The sequence below is a fragment of the Ochotona curzoniae genome, unplaced genomic scaffold (assembly GCF_017591425.1).
Source record: "Ochotona curzoniae isolate NIBS_2020 unplaced genomic scaffold, NIBS_Ocur_1.0 contig_3520, whole genome shotgun sequence".
NCBI classification, from domain to species: Eukaryota; Metazoa; Chordata; class Mammalia; order Lagomorpha; family Ochotonidae; genus Ochotona; species Ochotona curzoniae.
Window position 1 is genome coordinate 12122490 of NW_024465894.1, and position 17069 is coordinate 12139558.

Here is a 17069-nt window from a genome sequence, read left to right on the forward strand (position 1 = left end):
TCCACCTCTGAACTCTTCCATCTTTAAGAAATTGCTCCAAGGCATCTTCCGAGACTGCAGCGCAGCAACTCTCCTCACTCAAACGCAAGGCTGTGCACAGGGGGAGGCGAGAAGCAAGCAAGAGAGCCACGTGGTGCAGAGACATTCCTCAGTCACAGAGACAAAGGTGCAGAAGAGAGGAGTGGATGGGTTCTTTTAAAAAGCCATGGCTATGGGGGGCCCGGCGCGGTGGCGCAAGTGGTTAAGTCCTCGCCTAGCACGCCCGGGATCCCATATGGGCGCCGGTTCTAATCCCGGCAGCCCCGCTTCCCTTCCAGCTCCCTGCCTGTGGCCCGGGAAAGCAGTCAAGGACGGCCCAAAGCTTTGGGAACCTGCACCCGCGTGGGAGACCCGGAAGAGGCTCCTGGCTTCGGATCGGCATAGTATCGGCCCGTTGCGCTCACTTGGGGAGTGAATCATCGGACGGAAGATCTTCCTCTCTGTCTCTCCTCTCTGTATATCCGCCTTTCCAATAAAAAATAATAAAAATAAATCTTTAAAAAAAAAAAAATAATAAAAAAATAAAAAGCCATGGCTATGGGCCGGGAGCAATAGCCTAGCAACTGGGGTCCTCGCCTTGAACGCGCCAGGATTCCATATGGGTGCCAGGTCTAATCCCAGCGGCACCATTTCCCATCCAGCTCCCTGCTTGTGACTTAGGAAAGCAGGTGAGGACGGCCCAAAGCCTTGGGACCCTGCAACCGCTTGGGAGACCCAGGGGAAGGTCCTGGCTCCTGGTTCTGAATCGACGCAGCTCCAGCTGTTGCAGCCACTTGGGGAGTGAATCATCAGACAGAGAGTCTTCCTCTATGTGTCTCCTCCTGTCTGTATATCCGGCTTTCCAATATAAATAAATAAATAAATACATAAGTAAAATCTTAAAAAAAAAAAAAAAGCCATGGTTTTGATTTGGTTAAAGAGTCAAATTCGATAAGAATCAAGAATAATGAGATCCAAGGAAAATAATTAGCAAAAAAAAAAAAAAAAAAAAATCAGCAATCTTCCATGAGTACATTTGATCTTCTACACATGAGCAGTGCTCCAGCTGGGTCAGCGTTGAGCCTAAAAGTTAAGACTTGAGTTAAGATCCCACGTTCTGTGTAGGAATACACAGGTTCAATCCTGGCCCCAGCTTCCTGGCCATGCAGGCCTTGAGGACTGGCACTGACGGCTCAAATACATGGGCTCCTTCCACTCTCACGGGAGATAATTCCACCTGGGGTGCTTGAGGAGTAAACTGGCAATGGGAGCTCACTGTCTTTCTGCCTCTCAAACTTTTTTTTTTAATTATTATTATTAACGCAAGACTAAGGAGATATGACAACTGAATGAAATGTGAGATCCAAGACAGAATCCTGGAACAGAAAATAGACCATTAGTAGGAAAAAAAAAAAAAAGCTGGAGGCAACAGAGTCATTTTCACATGGAAATTAAGTGTGCAGTTTAGTTACTCCGATTATATGAGCGTTACTTTCCTGTCTTAATGATTACACTATAGTTACATGAGTATGAAATGTTACCTTTAGGGGATGCTGGATGTGGAGTAAATTGAAACTACTATTTTTGCAAATTTTCTCTAAGATTAAAATTAATTTGGGGGCCCAGAGCAGTAGCCAAGCAGCTAAAGTCCTTGCCTTGAATGTGCCAGGATCCCATAAGTACTCCAGTTCATCTGCTGGCAGCCCCACTTCCCATTCAGCTCCGTGCTTATGGCCTGGGCAAGCAGTCGAGGATGGGCCAAAGCCTTGGGATCCTGTCCACGTGGGAGACCTGGAAGAGGCTTCTAGGTCCTGGCTTCAGATCAGGGCAGCTTCAGCTGCTGCAGCCATTTGGGGAGTGAATCATCAGAGGATCTTCCTCTCTGTGTCTCCTCTTCTCTGTATATCTGACTTTCCAACAAAAATAAGCAAATCTCTTTTTACAATTAATTTGGAATAAAAAGAAACAACAATGAATGTAGCTTTTATTATGGTAAAGGAAAAAGGAAATGATTGAGAAGCTGCAGGGATTTGCCATGAAACCCAGAAGACACAAGCCAGCAAAGCGACCGGCGAGCAGAGTGGGGCGAAGGCTTTCCAAGAGGACAGAGTGTCTGCGCCTACCGGAACGCCTGCGCTGGCCCGTTCACTCAGTCCCCAGACGGCCACCTGCTGGTCTGTCCCAACTCAGATTTACAGTCTGGGCAGAAAGGGGTGCAGGGGAGCACACAAATCTACTGTATTTTCTGGTTTCCAGAAGGATAGGTAAAGAAAAGGTGACAAAGGGAGGAAAGTAACTTAGGGAGACAGTCACCCAGGAGATGATACAGAAATCACCCTGAACTGGCAGAATCAACTAGACCGACCGTTCGTCAGTTACTTCTAGACACGTGCCTAACAAGTCAGTTCCAGAAGCGCTCAATGTCATGCAAAAAGGGCTTACCTCACAATGCTGGAAACTGACATCATGCTAAGGGTAATATTCCTAGGCTGGGGTAAGACCAAAGTCACCAGAGTTAGTGGACACAAGTGTCCAGGCTTTCAGTGTTTCTTACACACTCGACAGCCACAAACACAACAAAAGGATTCAGTTACAACTACACGCAACTACTACCTCGAGAGGCAAATAACAAGAAATACAAATGATAAACATACACAAGAAAAGAATGTTTATTAAAAAAACGTTAAGCTAATATTTAACATATCTTCTACATTCATGGAAAAAAAAAAAATCATGACCACTATTAGTATTCCCAAGACCGCATGAGAGTGGGAATACACACACACTGCCGGCAGGACAGCAGACCAGTAAAGGATTAATTCCACATCGCACGTGCAGTGCTTAGCATACTTAGCGGCATCTGAGCTGACCCTGGCATCCCCTGCCACGCCCCTCCATTTGCTCAAAGCAATGAGCATTTCACTCGTGTGCCTTGGCTGTGACTAACCGCAGTGAGCAAGGACTCCCCAGCCTGCTACGTCACCCACCGATTCATTCATCACGGTTAGGAGTCCAGTGTTACCTCCCTTCTTCTCCATGACCAAACCAAATCCATATCCATCAACACATCCCTTGTCCAGCCATATCCAATCATTTCTTCCATTACATTGCCACAATACTTTTATTTATACAGTGAAACTGTGTAAACGCCTGTCTTGTTCTTCGGGTTAAATGACTTTTTTAGAGCCAGGGAACATGCCTTAATAACTTGACAGCAAGCAGTCCTTCAGCCGGAAAGGCAGCACTTGATTACTAATGACAGATGGGAGGGCAAAAAGTACCACAGGAACAGGAAAGTTCACTACACTACAATATTATCTCCAAGAACAAAAACATGGAAACCACCTAGATATCCAATTACAAGGAAGCAATTTAACAGTAACAAAAAAGGACTATCATTAAAGAAAAAGTATGCAAATATTAAACATTTTTTTTAAAAAGGCTATGTAGAAACTTTGAAAATATTCTTGACAACGTAAAGTTGAAAACATACAACACAGGACAGGCATTCTGCCTTGCAGTGAAGCCTCCCGCTCCAACTTCATCTGCTGCATGCTCTGGGAGGCAACAGGCAGTGGCTCAAGCAGCTGAGTTTACGCCACTAAAGTGGAACACCTGCATTGAAGGGGTTGTAAACATCTGAACAGCAAAACAGCAGGTGGGAGCTGCCTGTCTCCCCTCTCTCTCAAATAAATGTGTTTGTTTGTTTGCTTGTTTGTTTGTTTTTTAACCACAGAACAATATATACACGCAGTGGCTATGGCCACATAACATACATAAGGACTGTCAGAACATATTGGAATAGGTATGGAGTGCAGCTGAGTAGAGGAAAAGCCTCTAGGGTTCTCTACATAGGACAGCTATGGTTCACAATAAAACTAATGCTGGGGCTGGCACTGTGTCACAGCTGGTGAAGCTGTTTCCTGAAGAGCCAGCGCCCCATATGGGAATCAGTGCAAGTCTAAGCTGCTCCACTCCTGATCTGGCTCCCTGCTAATGTGCCTGGGAGAGCAGCAGAGGATGACCCAACTGTGTGAGCTTTCGCACTCCACCAGCAGGTGGAAGAGCTCTCTCTCTCCCCTCTCTTTCTCTCACACACTCTCTGCCTTTCAAATAAATAAACTAAATCTTTAAAACACATATACACGGGCCCGGCGCGGTGGCGCAGTGGTTAAGGTCCTCGCCTTGCACGCCCGGGATCCCACATGGGCGCCGGTTCTATCCCCGGCAGCCCCGCTTCCCTTCCAGCTCCCTGCCTGTGGTCCGGGGAAGCAGCCGAGGACGGCCCAAAGCTTTGGGACCCTGCAACCGCGTGGGAGACCCGGAAGAGGCTCCTGGCTTCGGCCGTTGCACTCACTTGGGGAGTGAATTATCGGACGGAAGATCTTCCTCTCTGTCTCTCCTCTCTGTATATCCGCCTTTCCAATAAAAAAATAATAAAAATAAATCTTTAAAAAAAAAACATATACACAATGATTAATTCTTTCACAATAGCTGGTAGAGAGCATTTTGAATGTTCCCAACACAAAGAAATGGTGCTTCCAGCGAGATATGCCAATTATCCTGATTTGATCATTATACCTCTTTAGATGTATTATGTTATACTGTATGCCATAAATATGTAAATTCAATTAAGCATCAATTATAAATTTTTAGAATAGGAAAAATATTTATTGGGTTAGGATAGTAGTTTTCATGTTCTCAAATAACTTTCTTTAATATCATTCCAATCACGTTATCATCACTAAAATTCTTTAATTACAAAAGACAGACAGAGTAGGGTGGGAAAGGAGCCTGGTTAAAGATTCTGATAAGCCCCTACAACCTCAGGAAATACGACAGTATCACTGGCCAGCAGCAAGAAGAGGGGGTGTCTGCAGTACTGCCAAAACCAAGGGTCTCTGACCCCAATCTGCCTCGGCAAGAAAACCTCTCCCAGGCACAAAGTAAGTCATTCCCTCGAGCAGCGCTGCACTGTGAATTCTTTATTGCCGAACTTGAGAGGCAAGAACTTGCCCCAGACATCTGCGGAATGAGTCTTAACGAGAGAGCCCTGGAGCTCACGTGGGAGCCTCTGCCACAGAGACGTGGCCCGTCTTGATGAGCTGGCTGCAGCTGAAGGCATCAGAAAAGTACATTTCCATATCGGGAACATGGCTTCCTCTTCAAGCCGCCCCCCTGTCCACATTGCCATTTGCCTGTCTCCTTTAATGACCACTTAACATATGTCAAAAATACAGGGCCCACTCCCAAGCGCCCGGTGTCTAATGCTATTAGCACAAGACCCGGATGCAGCCGAAAACTGGAATCTTCCCATTAAGTTGCCCCAAAAAGTGTAATTTACTAAGCACCCCCCAAAAAAGAGAGTTAAACATGTTTAATAAACATGTTTGACTTAATGATCTCCTTCCTACACATTTACCATGGTCTTAGAATGTCAGGAATGGAAAGAACTGTAAGTCTGTTTTTTTTTTCTTTTTTTCTCAAAGATTTATTTATTTTTATTGGAAAGTCAGATATACAGAGAGGCGGAGAGACAAAGAGGAAGCTCTTCCATCCACTGATTCATTCCCCAAGTGGTCGCAACAGCCGGTGCTGAGCTGATCCAAGGCCAGAAGCCCGGAGCCTCCTCCAGGTCTCCTGTGTGGGTATGGGTTCACAAGGCTTTGGACCATCCTTCACTGCTTTCCCAGGCCACAAGCAGGGAACTATATGGTAAACTGGGTCGCCAGGACCAGAATGGTGCCTGTATGGGATACTAGAGTGTGCAAGGCAAGGACGTTAGCCACCAGGCTACTGTTCCCAGGCCAAAGAATCATAAGTCCTAGAGCCTATTTTACATGTTATTAACAAAAAAGACACACGGAGGGTGGGAAGTGACTTATCCTGAGTCACTCAGAGAAGTACTTATAAAGGTGGGATTAAAACCCAAACCACCCGGTTTTTCAACCCAGATACATTCAACTACATCAAGCTTTTTTTTCCCCCTTTTTATCCCTTGGAATCTCAAGAGCCCCTAGCCTAAATAATTAGTATCACTGAATTTCCAACGTGGAACACGACTCAGAGAGACCTTCTTAGCTAATCCCCTCATTAGGCATTATGAGGAAACTGAGGCCCAGAAAGAGTAAGTGATTTGCTCTCGGCATCTTGAATGGCAGGGAAAAAGTAGAACTTAAGCTCAAAAAAATCTACAAACCAATGCTCATGAGAAGAAAGGGCCATTTAGCAGGGGAACATCTTAAAAGGAATGTAGATATTTCCAGACTTCAGATCTTAACATCTGGCTCTGGGGCCAGCGGCTTCAGCATCACCTGAGAGCTGCACAGAAAGGCAGACTCTACAATCCCGACCTGGAGACCGAGGGTGGGCACGCTCAAAGCAGACCGCTTTACCCCCTTACACTGCTAAGACATGAGCCCAGTGGTCATCTGAAGCCCACCCTATGGAATGATGCCTACCAACAAGTGCTCCAGGCTGACCTGTACTACACATCAATGCCAAGTGTGTTAAAATCTGAAAACAAAGTGTGACCCTGCATTCGGAGGCTCAGCGTGTTCCAGTTCTGGCTATGCTTCCTCCTGTTATTTGACTTTGGGCATAGCTTTGACTCTGTTATTCTGAGTTCCCTTTTCTAACGACTAAGCATGCCCCCTAGCTTAGAGTACAAGTGCAGAATTATATGCAACAACTATTCTGAAAGTACTTTAGCTCGTCATCTGGCACACGGCAAGATAGCAAAGTGATTAGGAGCTCCAGCTATGAAAAAAGATCAGCTGAGTGCCCTGATTTTGCCACTACCTCCCTAAGCTAACCATCTGCAAGTGGGCCCACTTCCGTACTTCTCTCTCCCCTTTAATACGAGCCAGTTTAAAAACAGTAACTTCTGCGCCAGTGCAATGGCTCAATGGCTAAATCCTCATCTTGTACGCTCTAGGATCCCATATGGCTGCTGGTTCATGTCTGAGCTGCTCTACTTCCTTTCCACCCCGCTAATTGTGGCCTAGAAAAGCAGCAGAGGATGGCCAAAGGCCTTGGGACTCTGCACCCGAGTGGCCAACACAGAGGAGGCTCCTGGCTTCAGATTGGTTCAGATCAACTCAGCTCCAGCCACTATGGCCACTTAGGGAGTAAGCCAGCAGATGGTAGACCTCTTCGTCTCCTTCTTTTCATAAGTCTGATCTGCCTTCCCAATAAAAATAAATGTTTTTAAAAAAATCATCCAGCACAATGGTTCAGTGGTTAAATCCTCACCTTGCATTTGTGCCAGTTTGTATCCCTACTGCTTCACTTCCCATCCAGCTCCCTACTTGTGGCCTGGGAAAGCAGTGAAGGATGGTCCAAAGCCTTGGGACCCTGCACCCACGTGGGAGACCCAGAGGAGGCTTCTGACTCCTGGCTTTGGATTGGCTCAGCTCCAGCCTTTGCAGATATTTTGGGGAATGAGCCAGTGGATAGAAGAGCTTCCTCTCTGTTAATACCTTCTCTCAGTAAATCTGCATTTCTAATAAAGATATGTGAATTTTTATTTTAAAAAATTACTTCCTCATAGGGCTGTCACCAGGATTTTGAGAGAACAGGCAAATAAGTAATGCATTTTTCAGGGCCAACATTTTGGTGCAGCAGATTACGCATCCTTTATCAAAATGGCAGGTGTTCCTCTTCTGACCCAGGTCCCTGTGAAGGTGCCTCACAAGGCATTGGAAACTGGTCCAAAAGCTTGGACCCCTGCCATCCACAAGAACAGAATAGAGTTCTTGCCTCCTGAACTTGGCCTGGCACAGGCTGTTAGATCCATTTGGGGGATAAACAAAAATAGACAAATCTTTCATGCTTATGAAAAGTCACTATTTTCAAAGAGTGCTAGCATACATAAACTCCTCTGTTCCTTATGAGCATACACTAGGGGCAGGGCACATTTGATGGACTGTCCACACCATCTTCTGCAGCGGGAGGAGCAGACGCAGGGCTTGCAGAAAGGAACCCACAGAAACAGTGCTGAACCCAGGACCGTGGTTCCCACTGCCTGGGCCTACAACCTCAGGTAACGCCCTTCATCAGACTGGAATTCGCCTTCCATCTGTCAACAAGTGGGCTGAATGAATCCATCTAAAACATCCCTCTAAACACGATGCAAGCTTCCTGTCATGGCCTACACGGAAGCTAACATTGTCCGTCATCTCTACCCACACTTCTGACTCTGTCTCCAGCTGTCCCCTGCTCGTTCAGGTCCTGCTCCATTGCCCATCTGTCCCGACCAGGCTGCACACAGCCTCTGTACACACTTGCCATGCCCTCTGCCTCCAGCATTCAGTTCATACCCACGCCTGGCTTCTCCTCAGCCTGCATTCCTTAACATCAGTTCTTCAGTCTTCCCTTGACCATATCATCTAAAGGAATAAATCTTGTCCTTACCCCCAAGGGTTATTTCCTATAACACTACTGTCCAAAAAAATAAAAAGATAGGCACAAACGAGCCTCGTTTTTCATTTTAAATTTCCAGTAGTCATATATCATGAAAGTTAGTCTGTTTTGTTTAGGATTTATTTTTATTGGAAGGGCAGATTTATTGGGAGAAGGAGACACAGAAAGATCTTCTGTCTGCTGGTTCACTCCCCAGATGGCCATATCAGTTGTAGCTGAACTCATTTGAAGCCAGGAGCCAGGAGCTTCTGCCGGGTCTCCCACACGGGCGCAGGGTTCTAAGGCTTTGGGTTATTCTCAACTGCTTTCCTAAGCCATAAGCAAGAAACTGGCAGGGACATGAACCAGTGCCCATATGGGATCCATGTGTTTGCAAGAAGAGGATTCACCTTTGAGCCATCAGGCCAGGCCCAAAAGTTTTTTAAAAGTGTTATTTAGTTTAGTAATTTTTCTCTAAAGACTTTATTCTTTTTTATTGGAAAGGCAGAGTTAAGCTAATCCAAAGCCAGGGACCAAGAACTTCCTCTTCCAGGTATCCCACGCAAGTGCAGGGTCCCAAGGCTTTGGCCCATCCTCTACTGGCTTTCTCAGGCCAGAGCAGGGAGCTGGATGGCAACCAGGACTGCCAGGACACAAACCAGTGCCCACATGGGATCCTGGCACATGCAAGGCAAGGACTTTAGCCACTAGGCTACCACACCAGGTTTATTTAGTTTAGTAATTTTATAAAGCATTTATTTATTTATTTGCTTGCTTATTTATTTAGTTGGAAGGCAGCGAGGGAAAAGGAAAGAGTGGTCCACCATTTACCGATTCACTTCCAAATGGCCACAACCACCCAGGTCTGGGTCAGGCCTCACCAGGGGGAACCAGAACTCCAACCTAGGGTCCCACATGGGTGACAGGGATTCAAATACTCTGGGCATCGTTCACTGCTTTCCCAGGCACATGGACAGGAAACTCACTCAGAAGCAGAGCAGCTGCAACTTGAACCAATGCACCAATGTAGAACACTGGCGCTGCAAGCAATGACACACACCAGCCCCAATGACATTTTTCATTAACCCAATTTCAATATGGGGTCAACATAAAACCCAAGATACTTCAAACTCATTTTTCACATACTAACTCCTTGAAATTCAGTTGTGTTTCAATCCAGACTAGCCATGTTCCAACTGCCCAGCACTGTGATCAATTCATCGCAAGGCACTTCTCAGGGCCGGAGTTTCTCACTTGCTTACGTACCCACTATCCTGACTCCCCGACCAGACTTGCCTTTCAGAAGGCAAGAACCTCTGGTCGTTGGGGTCACTTGGGGAGTGAATCATCGGACAGAAGATTTTCCTGCCTCTCTTCCTCTTTGTATATCTAACTTTAAAATAAAAATAAAATAAATCTTAAAAAAAAAAAGGATGCATGCCCATGTGACCCACTGATTACAGTGAGGATGGTCAAGGAACGGGAGAAAGTGAATGAGATAACTGTCTACAATCTCCTTTTTTTCTTCTAGTATCTGGGGGAAGTGGAGAGAGAAGGGGAAGGGCCGCTACCAGCAGCCCAACCACATCAGTACCCAAGGACAGGGGATGGCCACCCAACGTTATCCCAGGGTGCCCGAGATGGAGCATGCTCTAAGCGTACTGTTTCAGTGGTTTCTATAGTTCTGAGATGCTGCTGATTTCATTCTTCAAGGTTGAGAAAAGCCTTCCAAGGTCCATTTGCTGACACAGTCCACCTTAGAGTCTCTCTTCACCCAGATACTCGCTGTCAAAGCTTGACCAGGAGAGCTGCCCATGGAACTAGAAGTCCTCTGCAGGCTTCAATGAACTGGTTGTCATGTCCCCCATGTGCATCTGGGCATTCAATCCATTGTACAAGCCTAATCAACTGTGAAGACACAGTACTGACACACGCTCCACACAGCCAGGCCACAGATCCTGCAATTTTCACCACGGTTGGGAGTTCTGATCAAGTTGGGAGGGTCACACTGTGAGCCCAACCTGACTCCCGTGTGTGCCAGCCAGGGTGGGGTCCAGTTTAGTCCATCACCCATCAGCCTACACACACACTGGTGGCTGCAGTCACCTGGTCAGTTCTGTCCCCAGTTCCGTCTCATACTCAAACCAACGGATGCTGCTTCTCTGCCCAACCCTGCCCACCCTACACAGGCCTGCCCCCAGCCAGGGTTCCTATGCATGCCAGTATGTGCAGCAGACTTGTCCAGTCTGTCCCACATCCCATTTGGCCCATCAGAGGGGTACCCACAATTTCCCTACTAGGCCCACTCACAGCCCCGGATCTGGCACTTTCCAGATGGTCTTATGGTCCAGCTTCACAGGTCTTGCCCCTGCTCTGCCTTTCAAATAAATCAATAAGTATTTTACAAAGTCAACAGAAACAGGTAACATTTGGTTCTAGATGTATTGTATGTCACCTTTCTTCAAAGCAGGACCATTCCATCAATGTGATCAATACCTAATGTGGCTGCATTTGGCATGACCATAAAATTCCACAGAAACATTTTTTTTTTCTGAGTTTTCAGAATCCTGCACGATCTCAAACCCACAGCACTCTGGACTCTGACTAGCCCCAGCTGTAGGGCTTAGCAACAATGAGCGGCTGCAGACCACACAGACACCGGGCAGTGCCCTTCAACTGCCTCTCACTCCCAGCCTCCTCAGAGGGAGTCAAACAGGAAAGGAAACTTTAGGCTAAAGTCAGGACACCTGAGCTCGGACCCCAGCTCTTCCTGGGCCTTGTGGGCCTCTCGTTTTCCCCGACAAGTATCCCATGTAAAGGGAACAAGAGGGTGCCCTGGGTCCCAGGCCATGGGTGAGCTCCGAGCATCTCCCTACAGCTGCAGCGAGCACAGCTTCCCACGCTCTAATAGCAGCCTGCACGCTCCCCAGATCCCTAAGCGGCACCAATGTCTCCACTGTACAGACACCAAAACTGAGGCTCCCAGAACAGATTCGGCGACACGGCGGGGGCGGGAAAGCAGCTGGGAGGGAAGGATGGTGAGCCTGGTCCCAGCATGGGCTGAGAGGAGGCGAAGGGGAGCACGCATGGAGGATGAATAGGAAAGGACCAGTCGAGTTTGCAGGAGGGAAGTGAAATGAGGGGTCAGAGCTCCGGGTGTCAGGAGAAGTCGGGGGTAGGGTGCGGGGGCCCAGAATGAGATGAGAGAATGTGAGAGGAAGGGACGAGAGCTCGCTGATCTCTGTCCGTCTGAGGAGCAGCCAGCAGTTCTTCCCCGGCCCTCATACCTGGTAGCTCAGAAGTTCGCCCACGTCCATGGTTGCTGCTCCTAGTACCACTCGAGCCGCCGGTTCTCTCCACTCAAACCCGCACCACGGGCCGCCCAGACGCTCCTCCAGCCACACTGCCGAAAAGCGTCCTGTGCCGGGCCGCAGAGCCAATAGGGTAAACGCGCTTGAGACAGGCGAGCCGCCACACTGCGGTAAAAAGGCAGAGCTACCGTAAAGCGCGCCGCACCGATGCCTACTGCTTCCGCCTGGAGCCTGAAGGGGGTGGGAAAAGGGGCGGAGACTCGGAGGAGGAAGGCGCGGTGAGAGCCAGGGAGCTGGCGGAACCTGGGGTTATGGCGCGTGGCCCAAGTGTGGGGTCGTGAGCTGGGGGGCTTCCTGGGTACTCCCACGCGTCTGGAGGGGACCAGGCGATTTGATTGAGATGCCTTAAGCATCAATAAAATGCAAACGGGATGTCCGAGACTTGACACGGATATGTTGAAATAGCATTGTAGAATATATTAGGTCAAGTGAAGTGTGAAAAAACGGGATATGTTTTGACTCCTTCAGTGTGCCTAGAAGATCTTTCATTCCATCTATGGGTCTCATGGGTTATCCCCACCGTTTTTCCGTTGAATGGGGCTAGCCCAAAAGGTGGCTCGTCGTCTGGGGCATGCGGCTGTGACCACAGAGCCACAGCTGATGGCCCAGGTTGTTCTCAGAGCTTGCGTCTGTTTGCACCAGGTGGTAACTGATGCACACCAGTGTATCTCATGCTGCAAGACGTGCCCTTCACATTCATGTTTAGAATCCCATCTCCACCAGCTCCAATGAAACCAAAATTGGTTTTATTCCTCGAATCCTCTCCTGGTAGCACTATGCCTCACCTAGCTCTCTCTTGCCCTTCTGTTCTCAAATGTTTTCTTCTAAAAGTGGCAGCCTCAACTCACACCACTCCACGCGAGCGAGGGCTCCTCCTAGGTCTCCACCGCAGAGTCTGTCTCCGATCTGTAATCTTGCACTCCATTTCCTGGAGTGAAGGCTTTGTGACAGCAGGAGCTGTGTGCATCCTAGTTTCCATGAATCTCCATGCCTCTCCAAAGCCCAGGATAACACCTGCCTCACAGGGTCTCGGGAGCCTTAGGAACAATTCTGGAAACTGTTGGGAGTTTTGTGATTGAGTTTGTAATTTAGGATCATCTATACAGTGTCTGCTTAGAACTGAGTTTGCTTTGGCTGCCCTTTCTCTTATGTGGGATAGAATGAAATGCGTGGACATGAACCCTGGTCTGATGTGCTGGAACCAGCTTAGATGCACAGGCTTGGAAAAAACCTGTGGCTGTATGTCCAGGAAGCTTGCAGATGGATTAAGATCAGGTTGGTAGTTTGAAATCACTGGCATGAGCCTGGCACAGTAGCCTAGTGTCTAAATTCTCACCTTGAATACGCCCATATCCCTTTTGGGTGCCAGTTTGTGTCCTGGCTGCCCCGCTTCCCATACAGCTTCCTGCATGTGGCCTGGGAAAGCAGTCACAGATGGCCCAAAGCCTTGGGACCCTGTATCCATGTGAGAGACCCAGAAGAAGCTCCAGGCTTCCAATTGGTTCAAATCCAACATGGTGGCCACTGGGGAGTGAATCAGGGGATGGAAGATCTTCCTCTCTGCCTCACCTCACTGGCATGAGTGTTTGCATCAATCAGGGAATGTTGCCCATTAGGGTGACTGCTGCCGCTGTTGCCTTCTCAGAGAGCTGGTTGTTAAACACCTTAAAACACACCGCTACTTCTGGTTCCAGTCCACGTTTTGCTACATCTAGCTGTATGCCCTGAGGCCAGCTCCTTTCTCTCTTTAAATTGCACTTTCTCGAATTTGGAGAGTCATTCATTCATCCAATACGTGTTTAGCGAGAGCTACTCAGTGCCAGACGGGGTCCTGGGCTCCCAGGACAGATCTGTTTATAAAACAGGGTTCCTGCCTTTGAGGGAGCTGCATTCAGCTTTGGGTGGTGACAGTGGCAAGCGACTTCCCCCCATCACATGGTAGGCGAGAGGACATTCAGCAGTATCTGTCTCATAAACAATGGAGGGCTTCCTTGTGAGGCTACACACAAAGCACTTAGTAAGGTGCCTGGCTTAGAAAACACTCAGTGTTTGATGTGACTATCAGCAGCAGTTGAGGAGGGATGGGACAGGAGAGAAGACAGGAGGGATGCAGGCACTCTTTATTCTTTTTCCTTTTCTGAAATTGAATCTTATATATGCATTTTTAAAAGCTTTATCTATTTGAGGGCATGGCGTGAGGCCTAGTGGCTGAAGTCCTCACCTTCCATGTGTGCCACTTGATATTCCCACTGCTCCACTTCCCATCCAGCTCCCTACTTGTGGCCTGGGAAAGCAGTAGAGGATGGCCCAAAGCCTTGCAACCTTGCACTAACCTGAAAGACCTGGAAGAAGCTCCTGACTCCTGGCTTTGGATTAACTCAGCTCTGGCCATTGAAGCCACTTGAGGAGTGAACCAGCAGATGGAAGATCTTTGTCTCTCCTTCTCTCTGTAGATCTGACTTTCCAATCAAAATAAATACAACTTTAAAAATAAATACATTAATTTTTTTTTTATTATTTGAAAGACAAAGTGACAAAAAGAGACTGACAGAGAGAGATCTTCCATCTGCTGGTTTATCCTGCAAATTGCCTCAATGTCTGAGACTGGACCAAACCAAAGCCAGGAGATAAAGCTCCATCCAGTCTCCCACATGCGTAGTAAGGCCATCTTGTACTGCTTTCCCAGGTACATTAGCAGGAAACTGGATTGGAAGCTGAGTAGCTAGGATTTGAACCAGAAAATGTAGGTGCCTAAAATAGCAGCTTAAGCTGTTACCCCCTGTGGCTTTTTAAAGAAAGCAGGCTTTGAGAGATAGAGTTATAAAGCCAAATACAGTGAGAACCAGGGTTGGTGAGCACCCTGGAAAGAGAAAAATGTGCCCTGCCAAAGCAGGGTGGCCAGAGGAGGTGCCCTGTACCAGGGGAGAGAGGGTGGGAAGAGTTTGTCAAGAGGACATGGGAATAGGATGGTGACCCAGGCAGGAAAACAGCACAGAGATGTGGGAGGGGTGCTGTTGCTTGTAGATAGGCTGTAGGTGGGTGGAGGAATTAGGGTAAGTGGGCAAGAGAGGGCCGCTGGAAGACCATGGATAGGGTAGCAGATTCACCTAACAGTCCAGGACATCCAGTTCAATCTGCACTTCAGGTCAACAATGGATTTTTTAGCATAAATACATCCCATGTAATTTTTTTTAAAAGATCAATTTAGTTATTTGAAAATCAGAGTTAGAGAGTAAGAGAGTCAAAGAAAGAGATCTTCCATCTGCTGGTTCACATCCCCAAAAGCCACAACGGCCAGCACTGAGCCAAAAGCCAAGAGCTTCATTCTGGTCTCCCACATGAATAGCAGGGACCCAAACACTCGGACCCTCCTTCCTGCTTTTCCCAGGTGCATTAGCAGGGAGCTGGGGCAGAAGGGGAGCAGCTGAGACACAAACCAGCACCCATTTGGGATGCTGGAATCACAGGCAGTGGCTTTGCCCACTGTGCCACAACAGCCCTAGGCCACCTAATATTTATAGCATATTAAAAACTTTTTGTTGTTTCTATGAAATTTAGATTTAAAGGGGCACCAGGTTTTGTTACCTGACATGCCTAATCATGCAGGTTTCAAAAACTGTATTTGTATTAAGAGATTTCGGTCTTATCTTGATGAGGGAATCCATTAATCACTCTTTAGAAACCTCCCCCATGGTAAGGCTTAGAGCACTCACCCTTCAGGTGTTGGCTTAATGTCACCACATCACATGTAGTAGGTGAAGGACTGGCTCATGCATTACTGACCATACTGTTAACAGCCTACTGATTGGTTCATTGATTCCTGGTCATAATGTTATCAGCCAACTGATTGGTTCATTCATTCCTAGCCATAACATTATCCAATGCCTTCACATTTCCATATTAAATCCTAAAAATGTGACTCCCCAAATGCTAATGATAAAAAAAAAATGTAGGTGCAAAGATCTGTGTTTGGTTTCCCCCAGCCAGCAGAAGTGACAACAATGGCTTCGGAATGACACCCTAGGGTGGCAGAGAAGAGAAACGACCCAGGAGGTCAGTTTTGGAGTGTCCCCTTCCTAATTTTTTTTTATTTTAGTTGACTCTTTCAAATTTTATTTTCATTTTATTTGAAAAAGAGAGAAGTGAGCTGATGCACTCCTCAGACAGCTGCCACAGCTAGGGCTGGAGGCCAGAACATCGTCTCGGCATTTCACGCAGACTGCAGAGACCCAGCTACTTGAGTCATGTTCTTTGGCCTTCCTAGATCCAAAGTGGAGGAGCTGGGACTGGAACTGTGCACTTCTGCCTGGGATACAGGCATCCTAAGCAGGAACTTACCCACCAAGCCAGGTGTCTGCCCCTGTAGCCTTTCTAAAAGACATCATATGGAATTACCCCTCCCCGAAGGTTTTTAAATAACAGCGGACTGCTTCATGTCAAGCCTTAGGTGTTCCAAGATGAGATCAGAGTCACGTTCTCCTGCTTTTATTGCCCCAGTAAATTATTTATTGGAAAAGCTTTTATGAAAATATCATCCAAAAAAAAAAACCTTCTTAAAGAATGAGGATATTTATCACAGTCACTGAGTTCCCATCAGGCAATTTGGGCTGATATGAAATATACAACCCTGCCAGTGAAATTCTGACTCCTCATTGTAGGGCTTGTGTGCAGAGGGTAGTTGCAGAGTGAGTGGTGGAAAGGGATGTGTGTTTTCTGGGGAGCAAAATGTAATTTCTCAGAGTCAGGAAGAGTCTTTGATCCCTCTGTCTCTGGTTTCCAAAATCAAGGACACGGATTCTCTGGCTTTAGTGTCTTTAAATAGTTGTGAAAGCTGAGCTGGAGACACTGGGTTTAGAAACAGGCTCACAAACAGCAGCTGGCGAGACTCTTACCCAAGGCTTCTTGTATTTCTAGCTCACAGCCAGGAACTGAGCTCGGTGACCCCTTTAACTCATGACAACACGTGATCCAGGCACAGGAGATTACTGAATGCTAGAGTAAATGTACCTGCAGGCTCTGAAGCCCAAAGTCATGGTTCAAGTAATTGGGTTCTGACTACTTACATGGGAGATCTAGATTGTATTCCCAGCACCTGGTTCCAGCCCAGGCCCAGCCTCAACCAATGCAAGCAATTGGTAAGTGAACCAGGAGATAAAAGAGCTCTCTCTTTCTTTCTCCCTTTCTTTCCCTCTCTATCTCCCTTTCTAATAAATTAAAAAAAAAAATTTTTTAAACTTAGGGCCAGTGCCATGGTGTAGTAGTGTAAGCTTCCACCTG

General features: G+C 47.2%; 1 protein-coding gene across 1 annotated transcript in view; it reads right to left on the bottom strand.

Moving 5' to 3' along the window:
• Window positions 1–11809, bottom strand: part of CTNNBL1 (catenin beta like 1) — a 153422-nt gene extending 141613 nt beyond the window's left edge. The window contains exon 1 of the mRNA XM_040981486.1: window positions 11709–11809. Coding sequence (XP_040837420.1) covers window positions 11709–11738 — 30 coding nt within the window. The 5' untranslated portion in view covers window positions 11739–11809. The remainder of the gene's footprint in view (window positions 1–11708) is intronic.
• Between the last annotated feature and the right edge of the window lie 5260 nt (window positions 11810–17069).